Source organism: Balaenoptera acutorostrata, chromosome 9 (genome assembly GCF_949987535.1).
Source record: "Balaenoptera acutorostrata chromosome 9, mBalAcu1.1, whole genome shotgun sequence".
Taxonomy (NCBI): Eukaryota; Metazoa; Chordata; class Mammalia; order Artiodactyla; family Balaenopteridae; genus Balaenoptera; species Balaenoptera acutorostrata.
The window spans coordinates 1,012,619-1,036,376 of NC_080072.1; the positions used below are offsets into that span (position 1 = coordinate 1,012,619).

The 23,758-nt window shown below is 62.9% G+C and overlaps 2 protein-coding genes across 2 annotated transcripts in view; one reads left to right on the forward strand and one right to left on the reverse strand.

Annotated features, from left to right (window-relative positions):
• The window catches only part of TOLLIP (toll interacting protein), a 148,037-nt gene that overhangs the window by 81,319 nt on the left and 42,960 nt on the right, over nt 1–23,758 (reverse strand). The window lies entirely within an intron of this gene.
• MUC5B (mucin 5B, oligomeric mucus/gel-forming) overlaps nt 7,231–23,758 on the forward strand; it is a 34,744-nt gene continuing 18,216 nt past the window's right edge. Inside the window, exons 1-27 of the mRNA XM_057553821.1 lie at nt 7,231–7,305; nt 10,321–10,374; nt 11,058–11,108; nt 11,425–11,686; nt 11,791–11,905; nt 12,027–12,117; nt 12,338–12,444; nt 13,180–13,381; nt 13,817–13,942; nt 14,069–14,186; nt 14,288–14,426; nt 14,724–14,834; nt 14,935–15,004; nt 15,358–15,495; nt 15,851–16,015; nt 16,369–16,463; nt 17,446–17,572; nt 17,799–18,054; nt 18,559–18,611; nt 18,734–18,834; nt 18,958–19,109; nt 19,658–19,796; nt 19,917–20,030; nt 20,934–21,113; nt 21,887–22,126; nt 23,074–23,230; nt 23,543–23,671. Of these exons, the coding sequence (XP_057409804.1) occupies nt 7,236–7,305; nt 10,321–10,374; nt 11,058–11,108; nt 11,425–11,686; nt 11,791–11,905; nt 12,027–12,117; nt 12,338–12,444; nt 13,180–13,381; nt 13,817–13,942; nt 14,069–14,186; nt 14,288–14,426; nt 14,724–14,834; nt 14,935–15,004; nt 15,358–15,495; nt 15,851–16,015; nt 16,369–16,463; nt 17,446–17,572; nt 17,799–18,054; nt 18,559–18,611; nt 18,734–18,834; nt 18,958–19,109; nt 19,658–19,796; nt 19,917–20,030; nt 20,934–21,113; nt 21,887–22,126; nt 23,074–23,230; nt 23,543–23,671 (3,562 nt within the window). The 5' untranslated portion in view covers nt 7,231–7,235. The remainder of the gene's footprint in view (nt 7,306–10,320; nt 10,375–11,057; nt 11,109–11,424; nt 11,687–11,790; nt 11,906–12,026; nt 12,118–12,337; nt 12,445–13,179; nt 13,382–13,816; nt 13,943–14,068; nt 14,187–14,287; nt 14,427–14,723; nt 14,835–14,934; nt 15,005–15,357; nt 15,496–15,850; nt 16,016–16,368; nt 16,464–17,445; nt 17,573–17,798; nt 18,055–18,558; nt 18,612–18,733; nt 18,835–18,957; nt 19,110–19,657; nt 19,797–19,916; nt 20,031–20,933; nt 21,114–21,886; nt 22,127–23,073; nt 23,231–23,542; nt 23,672–23,758) is intronic.

A 23,758-nucleotide genomic window follows, 5' to 3' on the forward strand; every position in this document is an offset into this window, starting at 1 on the left:
AAAAAAAAAGCTTCAGGATCTTTTGTATCACAATATTATTATTGCTGGCATTAGTTTATATTGTTCTATGAATATGAAGGTATAATCTAACGAGGGCAATATAGTATATTAAAAACTAAAATCACAAACGCTTAGAATCACAAAGAAATAAATATAATACAAATAATACTAAAAAATATGATTAAAGGGACTAGTATGAACAATTGCATGCCAACAAATTTGATAACCTAGAAGAAATGGACAAATGCCTAGAAACACAGTCTAACAAAACTTACTCACGAAGAAATAGACAAACTGAATAGACCTTTAACTAGGAAGGAGATCAAATCAGTAATCAAAAACCTCCCAACAAAAAAAACTGTTTGGTCCAAATAAAAAAAACTACGTACCAATATCCCTTAGGAATAGTTATGCAAAAATCCTCAACAAAATAGTAGCAAACAAATTCAGAAATATATTAAAAGGTTTCTACACCATGATCAAGTGAGTTTTATTCCAGGAATGCAAGGATGTTCAACATACAAAAATCAACCAATCATCACATTAATAGATTGAAAAGGGAAAAAAACCCACATCTCAATTAATGCAGAAAAAGAATTTGCCAAATTTCAATACCTTTTCATGATTAGGAACTCAACAAACTAAGACTAGAAGGACATTATCTCAATATAATAAAGGCCATACGTGAAAAACCCACAGCTAATGTCATACTTAATGGTGAAAGATAAAAGCTTTTCCTTTAAAATCAGGAACAAGACAATGATGCGTACGTTCATCACTTCTATTCAACACAGTATTAGAAGTTCTAGCCAAAGCAATAAGGCAAGAAAAAGAAATAAAAGGCACCCAGATTGGAAAATAAACTATCCCTGGTCACAAATGACATAATCTTATATGTAGAAATTTCTGAAAATTCTACCAAAAACGATTCAAGCTTGCTATGGTGTGTTTCCCTCCAAAATCCATATGTTGATATTCTAACCCTCAAAGGTGACGGTATTAGGAGGTGGGGCATTTGGGAGGTGCTTAAGTCATGAGAGTGGAGCTCTCATGAATGGGATTAGTGCCTTATAAAAGCAGTTCCAGAGAGATCACTAGCCTCTGCTGACTTTGGAAGAAGTGGGTAGTCTGAAACCAGGAAGAGGGCTTTCACCAGAACCCGATCATGCTGGCTGAATTCCAGTCTCCAGAACTATGAGAAATAAATTTCTGTTGTCCATAAGCAACCTAGTCTGTGGCATTTTGTTATAGCAGCCCAAATGGACTAAGACAGAGCTAATAAATGAATTCAGCAAGTTGCTATACACTAGCGAGGAACAACCCAAAGAGGAAATTAAGAAAATAATTCCATTCACAGTAACATCAAAAATAATAAAATACTTAAAATTAAAGTTAATCAAGGAGGCAAAAGACTTGTACAATGAAAATTACAAAACATTGGGACTTCCCTCATGGCGCAGTGGTTAAGAATCCTCCTGCTGATGCAGGGGACACAGGTTCGAGCCCTGGTCTGGGAAGATCCCACATGCCATGGAACAATTAAGCCCGTGAGCCACAACTACTGAGCCTGCACTCTAGAACCCGAGAGCCACAACTACTGAAACCCATGCGCCTAGAGCCTGTGCTCCACAGCAAGAGAAGCCACTGCAATGAGAAGCCTACACACTGCAACGAAGAGTAGCCCCCACTCACCGCAACTAGAGAATGCCCATGCGCAGCAACAAAGACCCAATGCAGCCAAAAATAAATAAATTAAATAAATAAATTTATTTAAAAAATTACAAAACATTGCTGAAGGAAATTAAAGAATACATAAATAAGTAGAAAAATATCTCCTATCCATGGATTTGAAGACTTAATTCTGATAACAATATTACCTAAAGAGATATACAGATTTTATGTAATCCTTATCAAAATCCCAATGGTGTTTTTGCAGAAATAGAAAAATCCATACAGAAATTCATGTGGAATCTCAAGGGAATAGTCAAATTACTCTTGAAAAAGAAGAACAAAGTTGGAAGACTCATTCTTCCTGATTTCAAAACTTATTACAAAGCTGCAGTACTCAAAACACTGTGGTACTGCCATAAAGACAGACATGTAGACCAATGGAATAGAACAGATAGTGCAGAAATAAGCCCTGGCACACACAGTCAATTGGTTTTTGACAAGTGTGCTAAGACCATTCAATAGGGGAAAGGAGCCTTTTCAACAAATGGTGCTGAGAAAACTTGATATCTACAAGCAAAAGAGTGAAGTTGGACTCTTATCTGACACCATATATGAAAATTAGCTCAAAATAGATCAAAGACCTAAATGTAAGAGCTAAAACTATGAAACTCTTAGAAGAAAATTAGGGAAAAATCCTTGTGATGTTGTATTTGGCAATGATTTTTGGATATGACCCTAAAAGCACAGGCAACAAAAGAAAATTGATAAATAGGACTACATCAAAACTAAAACCTTTCTGCATCAAAGGACATTATGAAGAGAGTGAGAAGACAAACACAGAATGGAGAAAATATCTGTAAATCATATATCTGATTAGGGATTAATATTCAGGATATTAAGAACCCCTAAAACTCAACAACAAAAAAAACAAACAACCCAACTCAAAAATGAGCAAAGGACTTGAATAGACATTTTTCCAAAGAAGATATGCAAATAGCTAATTAGCATGGGAACAGATGCTCAACATCAATAGCCATTAGAGAAATGCAAATCAAGACCATGGTGAGATACCACTTCATACCTGTTAGGATGGCTATTATTAAAAAAGAGGGGATATAAGAAGTACTGGCAAGGATGTGGAAAAATTGGAAACTTTGTGCACTGTTGCTGGGAATGTAAAATGCTTCTGTTGTTTGGTGATTCCTCAAAAAGTTAAACATAGACTTATGATATGATCTAGTGATTCTACTCCTAGGTATGTACCCAAAGGAATTGAAAGCAGGGACTCAGATATTTACACCGTCATGTTGATAGCAGCCTTATTCACAATAGCCAAAAGGTGAAAATAACCCAAATGTCCATCAAAGGATGAATGGATAAACAAAACATAGTATATTCATACAATGGAGTATTATTCAGCCTTAAAAAAAGGAAATTCTGACACAGGCTACCATGTGGATGAACCTTACAGACATTGTGCAAAGTGGATAATCCAGTCACAAGAGAACAAACACCGTACGATTCCACTTACACGAGGACCTAGAATAGTCAAATTCACAGAGACAGAAAGTAAGAAGGACGAGGCCAGGGCCTGGGAGAGGGGGAGGGGGAGTTGTTTAATGGGTAGAGTCTCTTTGGGATGATAAGAAAAGTTCTAGAGATGATAGTGGTGATGGTTGCACAACACCGTGAATGTACTTAATGCCAGTTAATGTACAACTTAAAATGGTAAATTTTAAGTTATGTACATTTCTCTACACAGATCAAAAAAAGAAAAAATCCCCTATGGTTTCCCTGCTTTAAATGCTCCAGTAACCTGTACCCCCCAAATTCAGAGTAAACCCTGACTCTTCCCCTGGTCCAACCTTGCCCACACCACAGCCAGCTCCCCTCCTGCAGGTGCCCCAGTACCAGCCACACCAGGTGCCTTCAGACCCTCCAAGGAGCCATGTTGGTCCCTGCCCCAGGCCCTTTGCACCTGCTGTTCCCTGATCTGCTAAAGGCTGCCTCTTCTCCTTCCTTCAGCTCAGTGTCACCCTAGCCCCACAGAGAGCTTTGGTTCCTTCAAAGCCCTTACTGCTCCCTTATATGGCCAGTGAGCTTTGAGCTCCGAAGAGGACCTCTCTTCTCCTTGGCCACGTCAAATCCCCAGGGCTTGGGGTTCATCAGAATTTGCTAGAGGCAGAAAGGAAGGAGGGAATGAGGGTGAGAGGGAGGGAGAGAGGAAACGGGCAAGGAAAGGGATTGTGTGAAGACCAGGAAAAAGAAGAAGACGCTGGGTGGGGGTGGGGAGGTCTTGGTCTTCACACAGGGCGGGGGCTTCCTGGGGGAGGGTCTCCACATTCTTGCAGCCCTGGGGCAGGGTTAGGGGAGGGGGCACAGCCTTTCTCACCATGGCGGCCGCTCTGGGGACGAGGATGCCCAGGTGGGGCCTGATCCCCCCTCCCCCATACTCCCCGGGTATAGACCAGGGCGGGGGGCACCCCATCTGCCAAGTGGAGGTTTCCACTCCCCGCAGAGACAGCAGGTGCAGAAGGCCTGCATCCCCAGACGGCCAGGGGCCGGGCTCTGAGCGGGCCTAGAGCCAGCCAGGCCTTTGATGCCCCCAGGGCCATACCTCATACTCCTGAACCCTCCATGGTGTCCAGTGTGGAGCTGGGCAAACAGCCAGCACTCAATAAATGCCTGAGGCTTGATGCACCCCAGTGCCCATGGCCCTGACTCCGCACTGCTGTGGTGAGAGGCCGGTGGGCAGGGAGGGGCGAGCTGAGAAGGGCGCCCAGCGCTCCGTGATGACCCCTCCAGGGGCTTCCGACAGGGCCGAGGGACTGGCCGGGGGGCCCAGCTCCGGGCTCTGTGGGGGGTCTTTTCTGGGGGTGGGATCACGTCCGCCTGCGGGCTCTGCAGGCTGAGGGCGGGACAGGGTGCGTCCCTGCGGCCTCCCCGAGCCCCGGGAGGCCTGGCCCGGGCCCTCCTTCCCAGCAGCCTTGTGCTTCGCTTCCTTCTTCTTCTGTCCTCGGCTCTCTCAACTGTGAAGGGGTAAACTCGCTAAGCAAACAGGCTGGGCTTGGCGGTCCACATCCGGGATGTCTCAATCCTGCGACCCTGGCGGCCCCCACGGCCAGCCCTGCCCGAGGATGGTGCTCCGGGGGGGAAAGGGCAGCGTCGGGCCACGGCACAGCCGTCCTCCCCCTCAGTCTTTCGGCGCACTGACTGAGTGCCAGCTGTGAGCCAGCTGTGAACAGATGGGCCAGGCCCCCGCCACATGGAGTGCTCCTCCCGGGCTGCTGGTGGGGGGGCCAGACGATAACCTTGAAGCTTGAAGAGATAACGTCCGCGAGGGCCGAGGCGCCCAGGCTGCTCACACGTGGTGCTGGGGGGTGCGGAGCGAGGGGCCGACCTTCATGGGGACTGGGGCTGCCGGGGCCCCTCCGATGGCTGTGTGGTGCTGGCCACCCAGGGCGGGCGGAGGGACGTGCCGGCCTCGAAGGCGCCCAGCTCGGCGCTGGACCAGGGGCACGGATTGAGAGCTGAGCCTTCGGGGAGCGGGGAGAAGGCGGGCACGGGGGCTCAGGCTGGGGGGCCAGATTCCCGGCTTCCTTCCTTCCTTCAGGCGGATTCAGGGGTCCAGGCTGTGTGCACTCCCCACCCACATGAGGGACCAGGTGCCACGGCCTCGAGCACCGGCTGTTGGCCTGGAGCAAGGGCAGGAAGGCCAGGCACAGCCACAGCCTGAGAGCACGGGAGGGCGGGGGCGGGGGGGGGGTAGGGGGGTGGAGGGAGGGGTTCCAGCGCACCCTCCAGGCCTGTTCTGCAAGGGGCCGCACCCAGCCCTCCCCCAGAGGCCCCTCCAGCTGTGCCCTCTGCAGAGGGGACAACTGGGTTGGCTGTGAAAGAGAACTTTGGAGATCACGCACCCCAGCCCGGGAGGTGACACTGAGGATGGGGGAGGGGCAGCTGGAGGGCAGCCGGAGCGCCTGCCCTGGGGTCCCAGAAGCGGGCAGTGAGTGGGGTCTGAGCCCGAGCTGAGACCCAGGGCCCAGGTCTGCAGGAGCCCCCATGCTGGTGCCGGTGCCGGAAACGCCCCAAAGACACCAGGAACCAAAAGGAGACGCGGGACCTGTGGGGCCATTGGCCAAGCTGGGGGGATGACGTCGGTAAAAGACGTTTAGAGCTTTAAGATGGGTTTTCCCTTTGCCCCAGAAATTCCACTTCAACGGACTTATCAGAAAAACAAAGGCGGAGGGCAGGGTGGGGGGGAGCGGGTACCGGGTGCTCCGGGCTGTTAACCCCGAAAACCTGGAAGCTGCCCACCGTCCGGCTGACGGATAATAGCCCGGTCCTGTGCACCCGCCCCCGGGCCGTCCTGTGCTCAGACACAGCAGGTTTGGGGCGAGGACGCCCAGTGGCTACGAGAGCCAGAGCCAGAGGAGGGAATGTGGGGGGAGGAGTGTGGCCGGGGGCTGCACCGACCAGGGCCCCCTCAAACCTGCTCGGGGGAGCAGGCCTTCGTGGCCCCCACTCGGGGCAGGTACTGGGGTTTAGAGATCCCCGGTCCCCCAGTGTCCCCTGTCAGCCCTGCGGGGGCCCCGGGGGCATGTCACTGTGCACACGAGTCCCTGCTCAGCCTGCCGCTGGCCGCGGACCCCAGGTGGGTCTGGGATCCCTCTGTGCCCCTTCCCTGGGGTTAACCAGCCGGCCTTGGGAATGAGGCGAGGGTCAGACAGGACCCAGGCTGGGAGCCCCTGGCCCTGCCTTGGCCAGTCCCGGCGTGCGTGCCAGGGCGTCCATCCTCAGGGCCTCGGTTTCCCCTTGAGCTTGAACTTGGTGACGGAGAGGAGCCCAGAGGCCTGGAAGGGTCCTGCTGGCACAGCTGGGAGCTCTGGGACCCCCGGGAGCCTGCAGGCCGGTACCCACCCTCCACGCGTGGCCTGCGCCCCCCGCAGTTAGCGGGAGCCCCGCCCCCCCCCCCCGCCAGGCTGAGCAATGACCTCGCAGGCCCCTGCTCACCCCTCGGGGACGGGGGCGGTGAGCACCTCTGGGCAGCTCCCCCACGGCCGCCTCTTCCCCTCCAATCCCCCTTGACAGCCTCAGCCAGGCTCCCGGGAGGCGCTGCCCCGGGGTCTGAGCCCGCCGGCTGCCCACACACCACACCCCACCCCGGCCCCATCCTATCGAGGGTGCGGGGCTGCAGCAAGGCGGGACCCAGGCAGGCCGAGCCGGCCCTGCTTTGTGGGGCCTTTGCCGGCACCGCCCTCCCGGCTCCGTCCACGCTTTCTCTCCTGACTCCCAGAAGCTGCGGGCCGGGGGGTGGGGGAGGGGGTCCTGCACCTCTGGGGCCCAGAGCCGCAGATCCTTCCTCCTCTAGGCTCTTTTGTGCCACGGCCCCTCCCCAAGAGCAAACACACGTGGCTGCCGTGGGGAGAGGACAGCACCCTGCGTGGCCCAGGAGCTGGGCGCGGGGCCAAGGCTTCCTGCTATATAAGCCCCAGGGCCCCCAGGGGAGCGAGCTTCGCGCCCCACTCCCTCCTCGCCACCTGCCCACCGCCGTGCCGGCCCTCAGGATGGGTGCCCAGAGCGGGTGCCGGGCCCTGGCGTGGGCCCTTGTGGTCCTGCCCTTGGTGCAGAAGGCAGGTAAGGCCTAAGCCCCTCACTCCATCTCGTCGGCCTCCGCAGGCCACTCGCCTGTGTGTCTCCTGCCGACACTGCACAGCGTGTCCTCCGTGGGGCCCTGCATGCCCCAGACTCCTGGTCCCCCCGGAGCGCCCAGCCTGCGCTGGGAGAACTTAGGTCCCCCTGGGGAAACTGAGGGTCTCAGCCTCCGGGATGGGACAGGGAGGGCTCTGGGTGAGGAGCCCGGGCTGGGGGTTCTCTCTGGTTCCCGTGAGGCCCCCAGAGCAGAGCGGACAGGGGACGGCACAGGTGCCTGATGGCAGGGAGAGCAGCAGGGTCGCATCGTCCACACTCCGCCCTCCAGGGCTGGCCCGGGGTCACAGCCGTCACGGCAGCCCCACCCGAACGCTGGCCCTGCTCCTGGGGCCATAGCTGCCCTGCGGCCTTTCTCATCCTCCTCACCTGACTGCCGCCTGTCTGGCCCTGTGGCACTCCAAGCCGGGGAAGCACCGTGAGCCCTAACACTTACTGTCAACACGAAAGATGCTGCCTGGGGCGGCCGGTGACACCCAGCGGGGCTGGCCTGGAGCCCTGGCCGCCAGGGGCCACCCCTCCCGTCCCCGGGCCCCACGGACTGCTCCTGCAGCCCCTCTACGGCATCTCACCCCAAGCTCGGGGGTCTGGGCAGGTGGGCACCAGCCCGAGGCTCTCTCCACCTGTGAAAGGGAGGTGGTGAAGGGGAGGGGGTTGTCTCTCAGAGCCCCTGCCCCAAGCCGCCTTTCTTGGAAGGCGAGCAGGGCTGGGTGCGGGGGCATTCCCGTAGCAGCTCCCGGTGGGGGTCCCGCACGGTTTGGGTGGCCGGCCAGCCCGCCTGGCCCAGCCGTGGCCCCGCTCAGCCCCGGGGCAGCAGGCCTGCCGTCAGCCCACTCCCCCTCCTCTGGCTGGGGGCAAATCCCTGGGGTGGGTCTGTGCTCCTGTCAGAAGGAGACGCGCACCGTGGCGGCCTGGGCTGGGAGAGGGAGCAGTGAGCAGCGGCTTGAAGCAAGGCCTTAGCTCCCTGCCCAGGAAGCGGACCTGGGCAGCCTGGATGAAAACCAGGAATCCTAGCCGCTAGTCTACCAGGGGCTCAAGGCTAGAAGCAGGGTTCCCCTGGCCCTCGCCCCCACTGAAAAATGCATTTCTCAAGGACGCGAAAACTGTAAAAACAGGTACAAAGTTTATTACTAGAGACACAGCACAACCCGTGGGAGAGCTCACAGAGAAACAGTTTGTTTAGTTAAGACAGAAGCAAGGCAGAGATGCCCTAATCCTAACCACCCCCCTCCCCCAGAGAGAAAGGGTGTGGGCGTCCCCCCCAATGAGGAGGGGCCCAGTGAAGAGGCGGTTAAGTCATTCATAGAGGGCGGTTCTTCCGGGTCTCTGTTTACCTCTGGCCAATTATCCGGTTTCTCTTTCCACACACTTAACTGCCCTAGGACCCTCCCCAACATGCGTGCGCAACCTTTAGCCAAGATGGATCCCAGCCCAGAGGCCTATGGGAGGCCTTGGCATCAGCTACTAGGGGGTGGCGCCCCCTCCTTTTTGACCCCCAAGGAGCCTTTCTGCGCGTGTGCAGTGTCTCCACTGCCCCAGGGGTGGGAAATATGTGACCTCTTGATCTTTTCCTCAGACAAGGGTTAACCCCTCTGTGTTCCTGCCATGACTGTTATCTCAAAGCGTCCACCAGAAACAAAGTCCAGCTATTTACCCTGTTCCCGTTGTTATTTCCACCTCCAAGTGCAGACGGGAGGCTGGTTGTAAATGTCTAGCCTGGAGCCCACCTGCCTCCTGCCTCGGGAAATGGAAACAGGAGGCTGGTTGTAAATGTCTAGCTTGGAGCCTATCTATCTCCTGCCTCAAATGGGTGTCCCCTGGGCTGGAGCCCCCTTAGGGGTGGGTGGGGTTGGGCCCTGAGTGGAGGGGCTTCCCATGGGGGGGGGTGTGCACCCAGACCGGAGCATGATGGGGTGGTCAACAGTGGGCGTTTCTCTGGCCAAGCTCTCGACCCAGGTTCACTGGGCGGTCACCTGGCCCCAGGAGGGTATGCCACGTGAGCCTGTCTGTGTGAACGCCCCTGACTTCTCGACCATGGGGTGGGTACAACAGCGGGCACATGCGGGAGGGGCTGCAGGTCAGGGGTCAGGGGTCAGGGGTCAGGGGTGGACGGGGGAGCAGCCTCGCTTCTGGGAAACGCAGTCAGCTAGGGCCCTTAAGAGGAGAGAGAAACTCCAGGCCAGTCCCCGTGGCTCGCATGTCGGTGTCCCAGACGGGAAAGTCGCGCAGGAAGTGGAGCTGGCATGGTAGCTGCGGAGCCGAGCCCCAGCCCCACTGGGGACGTGGGGGCCTCTGGGGCTGCACCTCCCACCCCCGAAGAGGCGCAGGCGTGGGCTGAGCAGGGAGACCCCCCCCAGACGCGGTGAAGGAATTCTGAGGCCCCAGCCCGAGAACGGGGTGCCCCAGCCCGAGCCTGGGAGACAGCGGCCTGGACGGGGGCTCAGTCCTGTCCGTCAAGATTGTGGGGGCACCTGGACACTGGAGGGGTGTGCCTGGTGGCGGGGGACACACAGGTGACCTGGGGAGCCGCGCCAGCACTGGGGCCCCCAGGCCTCCCACCTGCCACGGCCGGTAGTTCTAAGGTGGAGCCGGCTCTGGTCTTGGGTTTCTGCGAAGTCACGCCCAGGAGCCTCCCCAGCCGTGTGCGTCCTTCTCCCCAACAAAGCCAGGCTTTGTCCTTCTCTGAGGGATGTGCGCATGGGGCCGAACGCTCTCCCTGGGGTGGCCTGGGGTCAGGGAGGCCAACAGCTTTTCCTGATTCCATTCTACCCTGAGCCACAGCGAGATGCGGTGCAGACGGGGAGGGCGGGTCAGCTCCCTGCCGAAGCTCCCATCCCGGCATCGGGTGCTGTTCACGCGGCCACCATCCTGCAGCCCTTGGAGACCAAGGGGCAGGTGGCTGATGTCAGGCTTCTCGTGGACTCCGGCTCCCTTTTCCCACAGAGACCCAGGGCGGCACGGAGCAGAGCTGGGCGAGTCAGGAGGCCACCGTGAACGGTGAGAGGGTGGACAGTGGCGGGAAGGGCCCCACGCGGAGCTGGCAGGGGGTCTGGGCAGGGGTGCGGGGAGCTGGCAGGGGATCTGGGCAGGGGTGCGGGGAGCTGGCAGGGGATCTGGGCAGGGGTGCGGGGAGCTGACAGGGGGTCTGGGCAGGGGTGTGGGGAGCTGGCAGGGGACCTGGGCAGGGGTGCGGGGAGCTGGCAGAGGACCTGGGCAGGGCTGGGGGTGGACCCTTTGCCACATTAGCTACGCGTCACGTGGAGACCCTCCTGGATCTCATCTGCCCACAGGAGGGGACAGCGGAGGGGGCCTAAGAAAACAAAGGCACTGAGCAGAGAGGCTCAAACGCTCACATGCACTCACACGTGTGTGCACACACATCTTCACACCCACACGTCTGTGCTTACACGATTGCCCACCCACCCTCTCGCAGGCGTGGACCCACTCACATGCTCACACACACACACAGTCGGGGAAACACACAGACCTGGGCAGGAGCGTGTCCTGGGCAGATGGGTAGGGTCCTGGAGGGGACAGCGTTAGTCCTGGGCTCCCTCGGCTGGGTCAGCCTTGGCCTGCTGCCCCACGGTAGCCAGTGAGGAGGACAGGGGCCCCGGGAAGGGGTGTCCTGGCTGGTCTCTGCCCGGCCATGTTCGGGTGTGACCTGGCTCACTCTGCAGCCCAGCGTGTGACCTTCATCCCGCCCATCACTGGCTTCCCCACCATGCGCTGTAAGTGGTCGCCGCCCACTGCCCACAGGGGCAGGGGTGTTTGCCAGCCTCAGGGGGTGGTCACAGACCTGGGGATAAAGCCGGGACAGTGTGGGCAGCCGGGAAGCTGGAGCTTGGCTGGAGCCGGGCCTTGGGCGTGGCTGGGAGCCATCCCTGTAGATGGCTCTCCTGGGGGCTGACCCGGGTGCTGGCGTCAGGGGTCCCAGGGGGAATCCGGAGCAGAGGGGAGTGAGGAAGGGGGCAGCGGCTCCCCACCCCGAAACCGGGGGCCTGGTCCCAGGGAAGCCTTCCCTCCCCCACCGCGCACTCCCCACAGCCCCGAACGCGGCGCACGGCGGGCGGGTGTGCAGCACGTGGGGCGACTTCCACTACAAGACCTTCGACGGCGACGTCTTCCGCTTCCCCGGGCTGTGCAACTACGTCTTCTCCGCGCACTGCGGTGCCGCCTACGAGGACTTCAACCTCCAGCTCCGCCGCGGCCTGGTGGGCTCCAGGCCCACGGTCACCCACATCATCCTCAAGACGCAGGGGCTGGTGCTGGAGGTCTCCAACGGGTCCATCCTGGTCAACGGGCGGCGGTGAGCCTGCCCGGGCGTGGAGGGGCCAGGCTCCAGGGTAGGCTGGGGTCAGAGCTGGCGGGGAGGGCGCTGGACCCGTGGGAGCACCGAACTTTCCGCCCCAGGGAGGAGTTGCCCTACAGCCGCGCCGGCCTCCTGGTGGAGGAGAGCAGTGCCTATGTCAAGGTCAACATCCGGCTGATGCTGACCTTCACGTGGAACGGAGAGGACAGCGCCCTGGTAAGGCTGCCCACCCCGACGCCCTCCCCACCCAGGGGGAGCCCTGCGGGAGCTGGGTGGATGGGGGCTGGGGGCCCTGCCGGGCCCGCAGAAGCTGGAGCTGCCCCTCCCCCGCCCCCAGCTGGAGCTGGACCCCAGGTACGCCAACCAGACCTGCGGCCTGTGCGGGGACTTCAACGGGCTCCCGGCCATCAACGAGTTCTATGCCCACAGTGAGTGCGCAGCAGGTGGCCGAGTCCAGGGTGGACGGTCCCAGGGAGGCTGGGGGCGCAGGGCAGGGGCCTCGCCGAGACGCTGGGCAGGGAGCAAATCGGGGGGTGGCAACACTTCCAGTGATGCCCCAGAGGGAAGTTTCGGGGGTCCTGAGCATGGGCGGGAGCTCTGCCCTCCGAGCCCCTCGGGGCCCCCGCATGGAGTGCCTCCTCTCTGCAGATGCCAGGCTGACCCCTGTACAGTTTGGGAACCTGCAGAAGCTGGATGGGCCCACGGAGCAGTGCCAGGACCCCCTGCCCTCCCCAGCTGACAACTGCACAGATGGAGTGAGTGCCTGCCCGCAACCCCTGCAAATACGTGCCCCCCCAGACACAGTCTCACCAAGACGGGGGCACTCAGGAAGCCCAGAGCAAAAGCCCTTCCGATGCGCTGGGAGGACCCCACCTTTGGAAGTAGCCTAGCACCTCCAGGATCCCCGAAACCAGCAGAATCCACGAGGCTTAAATGAGGACCTGAAGCTAGTCACGGGTGGGGCCTGAACAAGGGGGACGGTCATCGACAGGCCGGCACTGACCCTGCTGGGGCTGGCTGACGGTGGGCACCTCCGCCTCCCCCTTCTCTGAGCCGCCTCCAGCATGGGGTCTGCACCCGTCCTGGGCACTTGCACCGTGGGCAGGTGTGTCCCGGAGCCCGGGGTGGGCGCAGGGAGTCCAGGGTCGTGGGTCACCAAGCAGAGCTCTGCACAGAGCAGTAGCAAGTTCTCAGTAGTTGAGCAGAAGGGTGGGTGGGTGGGTGGATGGCGGGCCGGCTGGCTGGAGGGACGGATGGATGGATGGATATGTGGATGGACAGATGGACAGAGGAATGGAAGGCTAGGTGGGTGGATGGAGGGAGGGAGGGATGAGAAGGTGGATGCGTGGTGGATGATGGGCAAGCAGGTGGCGGACTGGCTGGCTAGCACCTCAGGGGAAGGGGGCTTCCTGGCCTGGGGAAAGGCTGCAGGGCTGGGGTCCCCACCGATACCGCACGGAGGACAGAGCTTCCAGCCTCTGTCTCACCAGGAGGGCATCTGTCGCCAAACCCTGCTGGGTCCAGCCTTTGCTCAGTGCCACAGGCTGGTGGATGCCGAGGTGTACGTGGCCACCTGCACCCAGGACCTGTGCCGCTGCCCCACCTGCCCATGTGCCACCTTCGCGGAGTACTCTCGCCAGTGTGCCCACGCCGGGGGACAGCCGCAGAGCTGGAGGGGCCCTGACCTCTGCCGTGAGTGCCCCCATGCACTGGGGAGGAGCCCAAGGCCCTGCACCCACACCGGGTCCCTGGGGAGAGTGTGAGGGAGGTGACCCTCAGGCAGGACGCCTGGCACCTGGCTGGGGATCCGGACAGGTGGAGCCCCTTGGGGGACCCATGGTGAGAGGCTGGGCAGGAGATCAGAGGGGAATATGAAGGGCCTGCGGGCCCCCGGGGGCCCAGAGGGAGGGCCTGGCCTGGGCACACTGAGCTGGGCTCACCCCGAACCCAGGTGGGGGCGGGAGGGCTGCCCCCGGAGGCTCGGGGCCCCACGCTCCTCTCCCCTCCCGCCTCACTCACAAGATGGCTGGACGGGGCGAGAGGCGCCCCTTTGGGGCCCCTTGGTGGCACGTGGAAGGCGGGAGCAGGGCGGCTTCCTGGGGCCAAGCTCTGTGCTCCTCCCCACAGCCCAGACGTGCCCGCTGAACATGCAGCACCAGGAGTGTGGCTCACCCTGCGCGGACACCTGCTCCAACCCCGAGCGCTCCCAGCTCTGCGAGGACCACTGCGTCGACGGCTGCTTCTGCCCCCTAGGCAGGTCCTCTGGGCCCTTGGGGACCGCCCCCACCCTGGGCCTTTGCCCCCATCCGGTCACTGTGTTTCCAACACCTGAGCCCAGCCTCCGCTGACCGCTTGTGCCCCACCCCCGCTGCTCCCCAGGCACGGTGCTGGACGACGTCACCCACTTGGGCTGCCTGCCCCTGCGGCAGTGCCCCTGCACCCACGGCGGCCGCCCCTACGCCCCGGGGGCCTCCTTCGCCACCAGCTGCAGCTCCTGGTAGGTCCCCCGGCCGGCCCGGTCCCTGCCCTGCCCCTGCCTCGCATGGGGTTCACCTCCCCCTCACCATGGCCCCTCTGTCACGGCCTCCCCCAACCCAGCACCTGCTCCGGGGGACTATGGCAGTGCCAGGACCTCCCGTGCCCGGGCATCTGCTCCGTCCAGGGCGGGTCCCACATCTCCACCTACGATGAGAAACTCTATGATGTGCACGGGGACTGCAGCTACGTCCTAACCAAGGTGAGCCCCACCTGCTGGGCCCTCCCGGGACCCTCAGCCCTCCTCCACCCCAGGAAGGGTTCCATGATGGCCATCCGAGCGGTGAAGTCCCCCGGGGTTCCATTCCGAGAGGAAGCTCACACTCACGGGGGCCAAGGGGCTCCCAGGTCTGGACAAGCTGCCCAGAGGTGACCGGGTGCCAGAGGCCCCCGACCCTGCAGGGGCCTCCTGGGCACAGGGCACCACGCACACACAGCCCCTCCCTGCCCGGGTTGGGGGCTGGCCGACCCAGGACACGGCTGGGCTCTGTCCCGTCAGATATGTGCAGGCAACGCCCTCACCGTGCTGGCCGAGCTGCGGAGATGCGGCCTGACGGACAACGAGAACTGCCTCAGAGCAGTGACGCTGAGCTTGAGCGGAGGGGACACGGTGAGGGCCCGGCGGGGCGGGGGCGGGGGCAGCGGCCCTCCGCGGGATGGCCGGCCGGGCTCCTCCCCACGCTGACCGCGGCTCCGCCTCCTCTCGCCAGGCCATCCAGATCCAGGCCAACGGCGGGGTGTTCGTGAACTCCATCTACACGCAGCTGCCCGTGTCAGTGGGTACGTGGCCCCCAGGGAACGGGCGCTGCGGCGGCCAGGCGGGGCCTCTAGGGGGCGGCACCGAGCCAGCAGAGTCCCTCGCTAGTTCTTTGTGGCCTTGGGAGTCCCGGAAAGGCCCAGGGCTGGGTCCCCACCTGCAAGGTGGGGCTGCCAGGGGCCTCATCTGTGACTCTGTGGGGACCCGTGGGGTGCACACTCGGTGCCCGGCCTCACGGGAGCGTCAGCGCGAGTTCCCGCCCAGCTCCCAGGCCCTGGAGGGGCGGCCGGGGTTCCTGCCGGGCAGCCCCCGGAGCCCTCAGCTCAGGCTCGGCTGGTCAGCACGGCGGCCTCTGACCGTCCCCCCCAACCCGCAGCCAACATCACCGTCTTCAGGCCGTCATCCTTCTTCATCCTGGTGCAGACGGGCCTCGGGCTGCAGCTGCAGGTGCAGCTGGTGCCCCTCATGCAGGTGTTCCTCAGGCTGGACCCCTCCTACCAGGGCCAGATGTGTGGTGAGGCCAGCGGTGGGCTTGGGGCGCCGGGGGCGGGGCAGTGGGGGGAGCGGGGGTGGGCAGTCAGGCCAGAGGTGGGGACTGGGGAGTCAGTGGCTCCCCGGGCACGGCCGGGACCCCGGCATGGGAAGGCGGGCCGGGCGGATGGAGAGCAGGGTACGCTGCCCTCACAGCGGGCTTCATGTGGGGGCTGCCCGCCCCCCGACCAGGGCTCATCTGCAGATGGTTTTGGAACCAACATCCTGGGATGGGGCTCTCCGGCGGGGCCACGGTGTGGTGGTGCCTGTAGGACCCACAGGCGCCCAGGAGCCTGGGCCGAGCTGGGCGGCCCTCTGATGCCCCCTCCCGCCCCCAGGCCTGTGCGGGAACTTCAACCGGAACCAGGCCGACGACTTCCGGACCATCAGCGGCGTAGTGGAGGGCACGGCCGCCGCCTTCGCCAACACCTGGAAGACGCAGGCCGCCTGCCCCAACGTCAAGAACGGCTTCGAGGACCCCTGCTCCCTCAGCGTGGAGAACGGTATCCCCAGCCTGGGGGTGGGGGGGCCTCGGGTTACCCTGCGGCCGGGCCTGGGAGCTGCCCGTCTGTCTCACCCGGGCTCCAGGGCGGCTGGGGCTGGGGGTGAGCAGGGTGGGCTGCGGGGTCACCGACAGGCTGCGGGCCCGCCCCCGGGAAGGCGCCGCTGCCCTGTGAGCAGCGCCCACGCGGCGCGGCTGGCGAGCCCCCAGTTCCAGTTCGGTTTCCCCAGCGGAGGGGCCCCCACAGGGCCTGCGTATGCCAAGCGGAGGCTGGGCGGGTGGGCCGGTGCAGGGGAGGAGGTGTGGGAGGGACGCCAGTGGCCGCTGAGCCGCGCCCACGACGGTCCTCCCCAGAGAACTACGCCCAGCACTGGTGCTCCCTGCTGACCGACCCTGCCGGGGCCTTCTCGTCCTGCCATTCTGTCATCAACCCTGGGCCCTTCCACTCGGTGAGACCCCCGGCCAGCCCCTGTGTGGGGTGGGGTGCTGGGGGCAGGACATGCCCCACTCCCGGCTCCTCTCTCAGCACCGCCCACACCTCCGTGGCCGAGGGTCATCCCACTCTAGGGACACGGCCACTGCTGGTGTGTTCGTTGCCTGGGGCGGCCGTAACAAAGGGCCACAGACTGGGGGTGCTGACAGCCGGAGGCATCTACCCACTGCCCCAGTCCTGGAGCCAGAAGGTTAAAATCACGGTGCTGGCAGGGTCCCCTGGGGGTCCTTCCTGCCTCTCCAGCTTCTGGGGGCCACGAGGCTGCATCAGCCCAGCCTCTGCCTCGTGGCCTCCTCCTTGTGTGTCTGGGTCCAAAGCTCTCCCATAAGGACACCAGGTGTGTTGGTCCAGGCCCACCCTAATGACTTCATCCTAACTTCGTCACATCTGCAAAGACCCCGTTTCCAACAGGGCCACGTTCACAGGCCTTGGGGTCCTGACGTGGACATATCCTTTGGGGGGACACAACTCGACCCGACAGTTGGCTCACAGGCCGCTTCTCTGGAAGCCAAAGCCCTAATGCGCGTGTGACTCCAGCCCCCGGGAGTGCGTGTCCACAGCTGGAAGACCCAGGCCCGCTTTGGGGGGCGGCACCCCTGCCAGCACCCTCCCGGCCAACTCACCTCCAGACATCTCCTGCCTTCAGTCTCCCCCCACATGCGGCTCAGCCCGTGACGGATCTAGAGCTCAAGCTGAGCCCTGTCCTGGTCCCGCAGAGACCCCTCCCTTGGACCCCGTCCTCAGCCTGGCCTGGCCTCTCCCATCCCTCAGAGCAGCATGTTCCTGCCCCCCCCACCCCGTGGCCTTACACCACGCTCCCTGCGGGAGGCCCCGCTGCCCTCTGTCTCCCGGCCCAGACGGGGGTCCCAGGAAGGATGGACACGGAGAGAAGGGTCCCTGGTGGGCTGGGGTCCCTGACGTCCCGATGCCCCCCCCAGAACTGCATGTTCGACACGTGCAGCTGCGAGAAGAGTGAGGACTGCATGTGCGCGGCCCTGTCCTCCTACGTGCGGGCCTGCGCCGCCCGGGGCGTGCTGCTCGGCGGCTGGAGGGACGGCGTGTGCAGTGAGTGTCCGCCAGCCGGCTTGACGGGGGGGCAGGGGGGGATGCGGGGGGACCGGAGACCCTGGGGCGCACCCCACCACCCGTCCTCAGCGAGAGCCTTAGGCCTCCCCACCCGTCCAGAGGGGAAGCCAAGTCTCGGGCCGCTCCAGCCCCAGCTCGGACGTGGTCAGGCGAGGCTGGACGGGCTGCCCGGCCGCTGACCTGTGTGTCACCTGCCGGCCCCCAGACAAGTACGTGAGCAGCTGCCCCAAGACCCAGAGCTACGCCTACGTGGTGGACAGCTGTCAGCCCACCTGCCGCTCCCTAAGCCAGGCCGATGTCACCTGCGACGTGGCCTTCGTGCCCGTGGACGGCTGCACCTGCCCCTCGGGCACCTTCCTGGACGACACCGGTGACTGCGTGCCCGCCGAGGCCTGCCCCTGCTACTCCCGTGGCTCTGTGCTGGCTCCCGGGGAGGTCCTGCACGACAGCGGTGTGGTGTGGTAAGGGTCCCCGTCCCCGCTGCCACCCCCTCCCTGATGTCATGCCCCCCACCCCTCCTGCTCCACACACAAAGCTCTCCGTGCCTCCCGCAGGGGACTTTAGCACACAGGGGACTCCCTGGGGAGGGAAGTTCACCCCTGCGCACCCCTTAGCCCTTCTGAGAGGGACCCCTCCTCTGGCCCGGGAAGGTGTTCTGAGGGTCTGGGGCCCGTGGGGGGCACGGTGTGTGCCCTGGAGGGCCCACCTGGGTGCACCCCTGTCCTGGCCTCCTCCACCCCCCCTCCCTCTCCCCCTCCCCCTCCCGCCCGACCCCAGGTACCTTCCTGGCACCTCTGCTCATTCACTCAGTGCGTTCGTGGGCATTTGGGGCCCTCACCGTGCCCCGGAGCAGGCGGCTCCCACCCCTCATGACAAGGCCCGGGGGCCCAGCCGGCGAGATCCGGGTGAGGTCTGTGGGGCAGCGGGCAGCTGCCCAGACCAGCCGTCGTTCTCATCTCTTGTAGTTCATGTGCGAGCGGGAAGCTGAGCTGCCTGGGAGCCGTGGAGGAGAGCACAGGTTCTACCCCCACCCCCCGCCCCGGGCCTCCCCCTCTCAGGGCCCCGCGCCACCCCCCCGACGACCAAGGGGAGGGGCTGCTGCCGGGCCGGGCGGCCCACCCAGCGTGGTCTCCTCCTCAGGGTGCGTGGCCCCCATGCTGTTCCTGGATTGTAGCAACGCCTCCGCGGACACGCCCGGGGCCGAGTGTGTGCGGAGCTGCCACGTGCTGGACGTAGACTGTGTGAGCCAGCTGGGAGGGCGCGGCAGCGCTGCCCAGGGCCCGGGGGGGAGGGGGGGCAGCGTGCCCTGCCCCTTGGTGTCCCCGAGCCGGACGAGCCGCTGACGGGCGTCTGCCTGTCCACAGTTCAGCACTCGCTGTGTGTCGGGCTGCGTCTGCCCCGCGGGGCTGCTGGCCGATGGGAGCGGGGGCTGTGTGGCCGAGGAGGACTGCCCCTGCCTGCACAACGAGGCCGCCTACAGGCCCGGGGAGACCATCAGGGTCGACTGTAACACCTGGTGTGTGGAGGGGCCGCGGAGGGGCGGTGTGGGCGGAGACCACGGGGACAGCGGCCCGAGCGGGCCTCGGCCAGGATGTCCTTGGCAGGAGGCCGGAGACGAGCTGAGGCCTGGAAAGCCCCGGGCGGCCCGTTCGTCCTCTGGGAGGTGCCCAGGGACTGGCCTTCTCTGCCCAGCAGACGGCAGGGCCGGTTGACGCTGCCCCCAGGGCCGTGGGCCCTGCACCCCAGGCGCCAAGGGTTAGGGGAGCCTGCAGACAGGAGCCCAACCGGGGGGTGGGGTGTCAGATCCCGCGTGCCCCGAGCTCCCTGCTCCATTTAACCCCTCCAGCCTGGGGAGGGGCAGCACCGCATTCCTGTTTCATGGAAGAGGCGCTGTGTCCTCGTCCTTGTCTGACGGGCTTGGCCGCGGCTGCCTGGTGAGGTGATCTCCTGGCCCGGCCCCCTGAGCAGGGCATCACCTGCCCTCCCCTGCAGCAGGGCATCACCTGCCCTCCCCTGCAGCACCTGCAGGGGCCTAAGCAGGGCATCACCTCCCCTCCCCTGCAGCACCTGCAGGGGCCGCAGGTGGGAGTGCAGCCGCCGGCCCTGCCTGGGCACCTGCGTGGCCTATGGGGACGGCCACTTCATCACCTTTGACGGCGAGCGCTACAGCTTTGAGGGGAGCTGTGAGTACACGCTAGCCCAGGTACGTGGCCCCCCTCCCTCGGCCAGCACACGCTGGCCCAGGTACATGGCCCCTCGCCCGCCCCCTGGCCAGCGAGCTGGCGCTGGGGCCGTGACCACGTCCCTCTCCTCCCCTTCTCAGGACTACTGTGCGGGCAACAACGCCAGCAACGGGAGCTTCCGCATCGTCACCGAGAACGTCCCCTGCGGGACCACGGGCGTCACCTGCTCCAAGGCCATCAAGATCTTCCTGGAGGTGGGGGCGCCTGGGAACCGTCTCCCTCCCTCTGCAGCCCTGTCGGAATCCCGGCCGGGGCCCCTGGACCTCCAGCTGTGGCCTCGGGTCTCAGGGCCACAGTAATAGCCACAGCCCGGGGACTTGCAGCCCGAGAAAGTAATTCTCTCATGGTTCTGAGGCCAGGCTCCCGCCACAGGCTCCAGGCGAGGGTCCTTCCTGCCTCATCCAGATTCTGGGGGCTCCTGGCTTGTGGCCGTGTCCCCCCTGGTCTCTGCTCTGTCCTCACACGGCCCCTTCTCTGTGTCCTTTTCCCCTGTCTGACCTGGTAGGAACCCCCGTCCCTGGATCTGGGCCCTCCCTAAATCCAGGATGGTCTCACCTCCAGATCTCACCTCTACTTCATCACATCTGCAAAGACCCTTTTTCCAAATCAGGGCACATTCGCGGATTCTGGGGGTTGGAACTCGACGTGTCTTTTTGGGGGGCCTTCGTTCAGCCCCCCACACCTGGGGATGACCACTTCTAGCAGTGGGTGGTCAGAGTTCACAGTGCAGAGAGCGGAGCTGCTGACGGGGGGCCGTTTCCCACCCGCCCCAAAGGTGGGGAGAGGCGTGAGGAAGGCAGCAGAAGAGTGGGGGGCGGGCCCGAGATGGGGCTGGGTGGTCTCCTGCAGCTCCTGTGCCCTCTGCCCCACTCCGCTTGCCCACAGCTCCCAACTTCCCACACGGCCTCTGTGGGCTCCCAGCCTCTCACCTCAAATTCGCAGATAGTGTCAGGAGTCCGGCTCATTCCTAACGCCAGCCCCATGCGTCGGGCCCCTGAGCACCCACAGAGCCCCTGTCCTGGGCCACGGGGGGCTCTGGCCCCAAAGCTGGCCCCTCAGCTCCCTGCAGCCGCCGCCTCCCCTGTGCCCCTCTGCAGAACTATGAGCTGATCCTCCACGAGGGTTCCTACAAGGTGGTGCAGAGGGGGCCAGGCGGAGACCTGCCCTACAAGATCCGTTACATGGGCATCTACCTGGCCGTCGAGACCCGCAGTGGCATGGTTGTGTCCTGGGACCGGAAGACCAGCGTGTTTATTCGGCTGCACCAGGAGTACAAGGTGGGGGTGGGCAGGCTGCGGGACCCCCTTGGGGAGGGACAGAGCTCTTACTCCTAGACCTGGCCCAGCGGTGCAATCTGGCAGCTGACGGACTGCTGAGGGCTGGGGAGGCCATGCATAGTGTCCGGTTCCCAAAGGGGCATGTCGAGACCAAACCGACCAGTGGGCGTGTCAGTCCTGGTTGGAAAGCGCTCTTGGCTCCCTGGTCTCTGCGCTCAGCTGTTCCATGCCCGCTGGGCTAAAGTTCTATAGGGGAGCAGGTGCCTGCCCGCCTGTCTACCTGCCCACCTGCCTGCCCACCTGCCTACCTTTCTACTTGTCTACCTGCCCACCTGCCGTCCTGCCCACCTGCCTATCCACCTGCCCACCTGCCTGCCCACTTGCCTACCTTTCTACTTGTCTACCTGCCCACCTGCCTTCCTGCCCACCTGCCTATCCACCTGCCCACCTGCCTGCCCACTTGCCTACCTTTCCACTTGTCTACCTGCCCACCTATCCGCCTGCCCACCTGCCTATACACCTGCCCACCTGCCTGCCCACTTGTCTACCTGCCCACCTATCCGCCTGCCCACCTGCCTATCCACCTGCCCACCTGCCTTCCTGCCCACTGCAGGACCCCTCGTGCATCCCGCCTTCCTGAAAGTTCACTGGGTGCTGCCTGGGGGAATAGGGTGGCCAGCAGTCACGCCTCCCAGGCCAGGCTCTGTGCTGCTCCCTCAGGCCACCCCATGCAGCCCCACCCTGTGCCCATCTCTGTGTCTGTCCGTCCGCAGGGGAGGGTCTGCGGCCTGTGCGGGAACTTTGACGACAATGCCCTCAACGACTTCACCACGCGGAGCCAGTCCGTGGTGGGCAACGCGCTGGAGTTCGGCAACAGCTGGAAATTCTCGCCGTCCTGCCCGGACGCCCAGGCCCCCAAGGACCCCTGTACCGCCAACCCGTACCGCAAGCCCTGGGCCCAGAAGCAGTGCAGCATCGTCAACAGCGCCACCTTCCGCGCCTGCCGTTCTCAGGTGGGCCAAGGGGGTGCTGGGGCTGCCTCCTTCCCTCCTGGCGGGACCTGGGTCTGGCCCAGGCTGGTCCTCTGAAGACGGCCTTGACCCGACCACTGCACACGGCACGCTGTGTGGCCCTCCCACCAGGCAGGTGCCCGTGTCCCCAGTCCTGCTCTGCTTTCCCTGATGGCACTCAGCCTCATCCCCTGGAAACGGGGCTGTGAGCCACCCAGGAAGGACCTCAATGTCACCTCCCGGTCCTCCCCCACATTCCCTGAGCCGCCAGCCCCCAGCATGGACAGAAAGCTCAGGGGGCCTGCAGCCCAGCCGGGCCCCACGGAAGCAGAGGATCGCCGTGGCCTGAGACCCTTCCCCAAAGCCCTTCCTGCTACTTAACAAGGACTGCAGGGCCCACTCGCCAACACGGTCTCGGGATCCGGGGCTCGCACGGTGATGAGGAGGCGGCTCAGTGGGACGGGCCCGCAGCTGACGCTGGCCAGCCTGTGTGCGGCCTCGTGTCCCTCCTGGCTCGCAGCCCCCGCCTGCACCCCGGGGGCCCTGCCCATTGGCTCAGAAAGTCCTTTGTGAACCTGACACAGCAGTCTCCACCTCGGATGGTGCCGCCCCTGGTGGCAGATGCGAGACACGGTTGCCCTGGGCTCTGCCGCCTGGGAGGGAAGAGCGGGGGGCACCCCCTCACCCTGAGGAGACAGCACCCCGTCTGTCAGGACAGGTCACAGCACGGTCACAGGGAGGGCTGGCCTACAGTTAAGTGAGGTGGCCGAGCAGAGGCGAGGGAGGAGTGGCAGGGGTGAGGTCAGAGAGGCGCCCAGGGACCCGGGGTGGGTGCCCAGGCGGGCGCGTCTCAGATGGCAGATGGGGGTTTGACGTGCAGATGGGGAGCCGGCTGCCCAGGGGCTGGGGGTTGGCTCTTCTCGCTGAGCAGACACCCCCCCCGCACCCAGGTCGACTCCACCAGGTACTACGAGGCCTGCGTGAGCGACGCGTGCGCCTGCGACTCGGGGGGCGACCGTGAGTGTTTCTGCACGGCCGTGGCCGCCTACGCCCAGGCCTGCCACGAAGCGGGCGTGTGCGTGTCCTGGCGGACCCCGGACATCTGCCGTGAGTCGGGCTCTGTCCATGGTGGCGGGATGAGGTGCGGCTGCACCAGCTCTGGGGCCTGACGGGCACGCATGCACACATAAGAACACGTGACATGCGTGTACTATACACATGTGCTCACGTTCGTGTGCGTACAAACCAGACAGACAGGTCGCCCCCAAATGGGATGGCTCGGGGGGGACGGGAGTTCTGAGTGCAGGGCTGAGAAATGAAACTGGAATTCGGGGGGCGGGCCCTGAGACCCCTCGGATATGGGAGGAGTGAGGTGACGGGGCCCGGCGGGCGCCCACAGCCTCTCTCCCCCTCGCTCAGCCCTGTTCTGCGACTACTACAACCCACAAGGGGAGTGCGAATGGCACTACCAGCCCTGCGGGGCCCCCTGCCTGAGGACCTGCCGGAACCCCAGCGGGCATTGCCTGATGGACCTGCCAGGCCTGGAAGGTGAGGGCAGGCTGTTCGGGGGAGGCCACGCCTCGTCGCCCCAGCACACTCAGCACGGGCTCCTGCCTCCCCATGCCCACCCTCGGG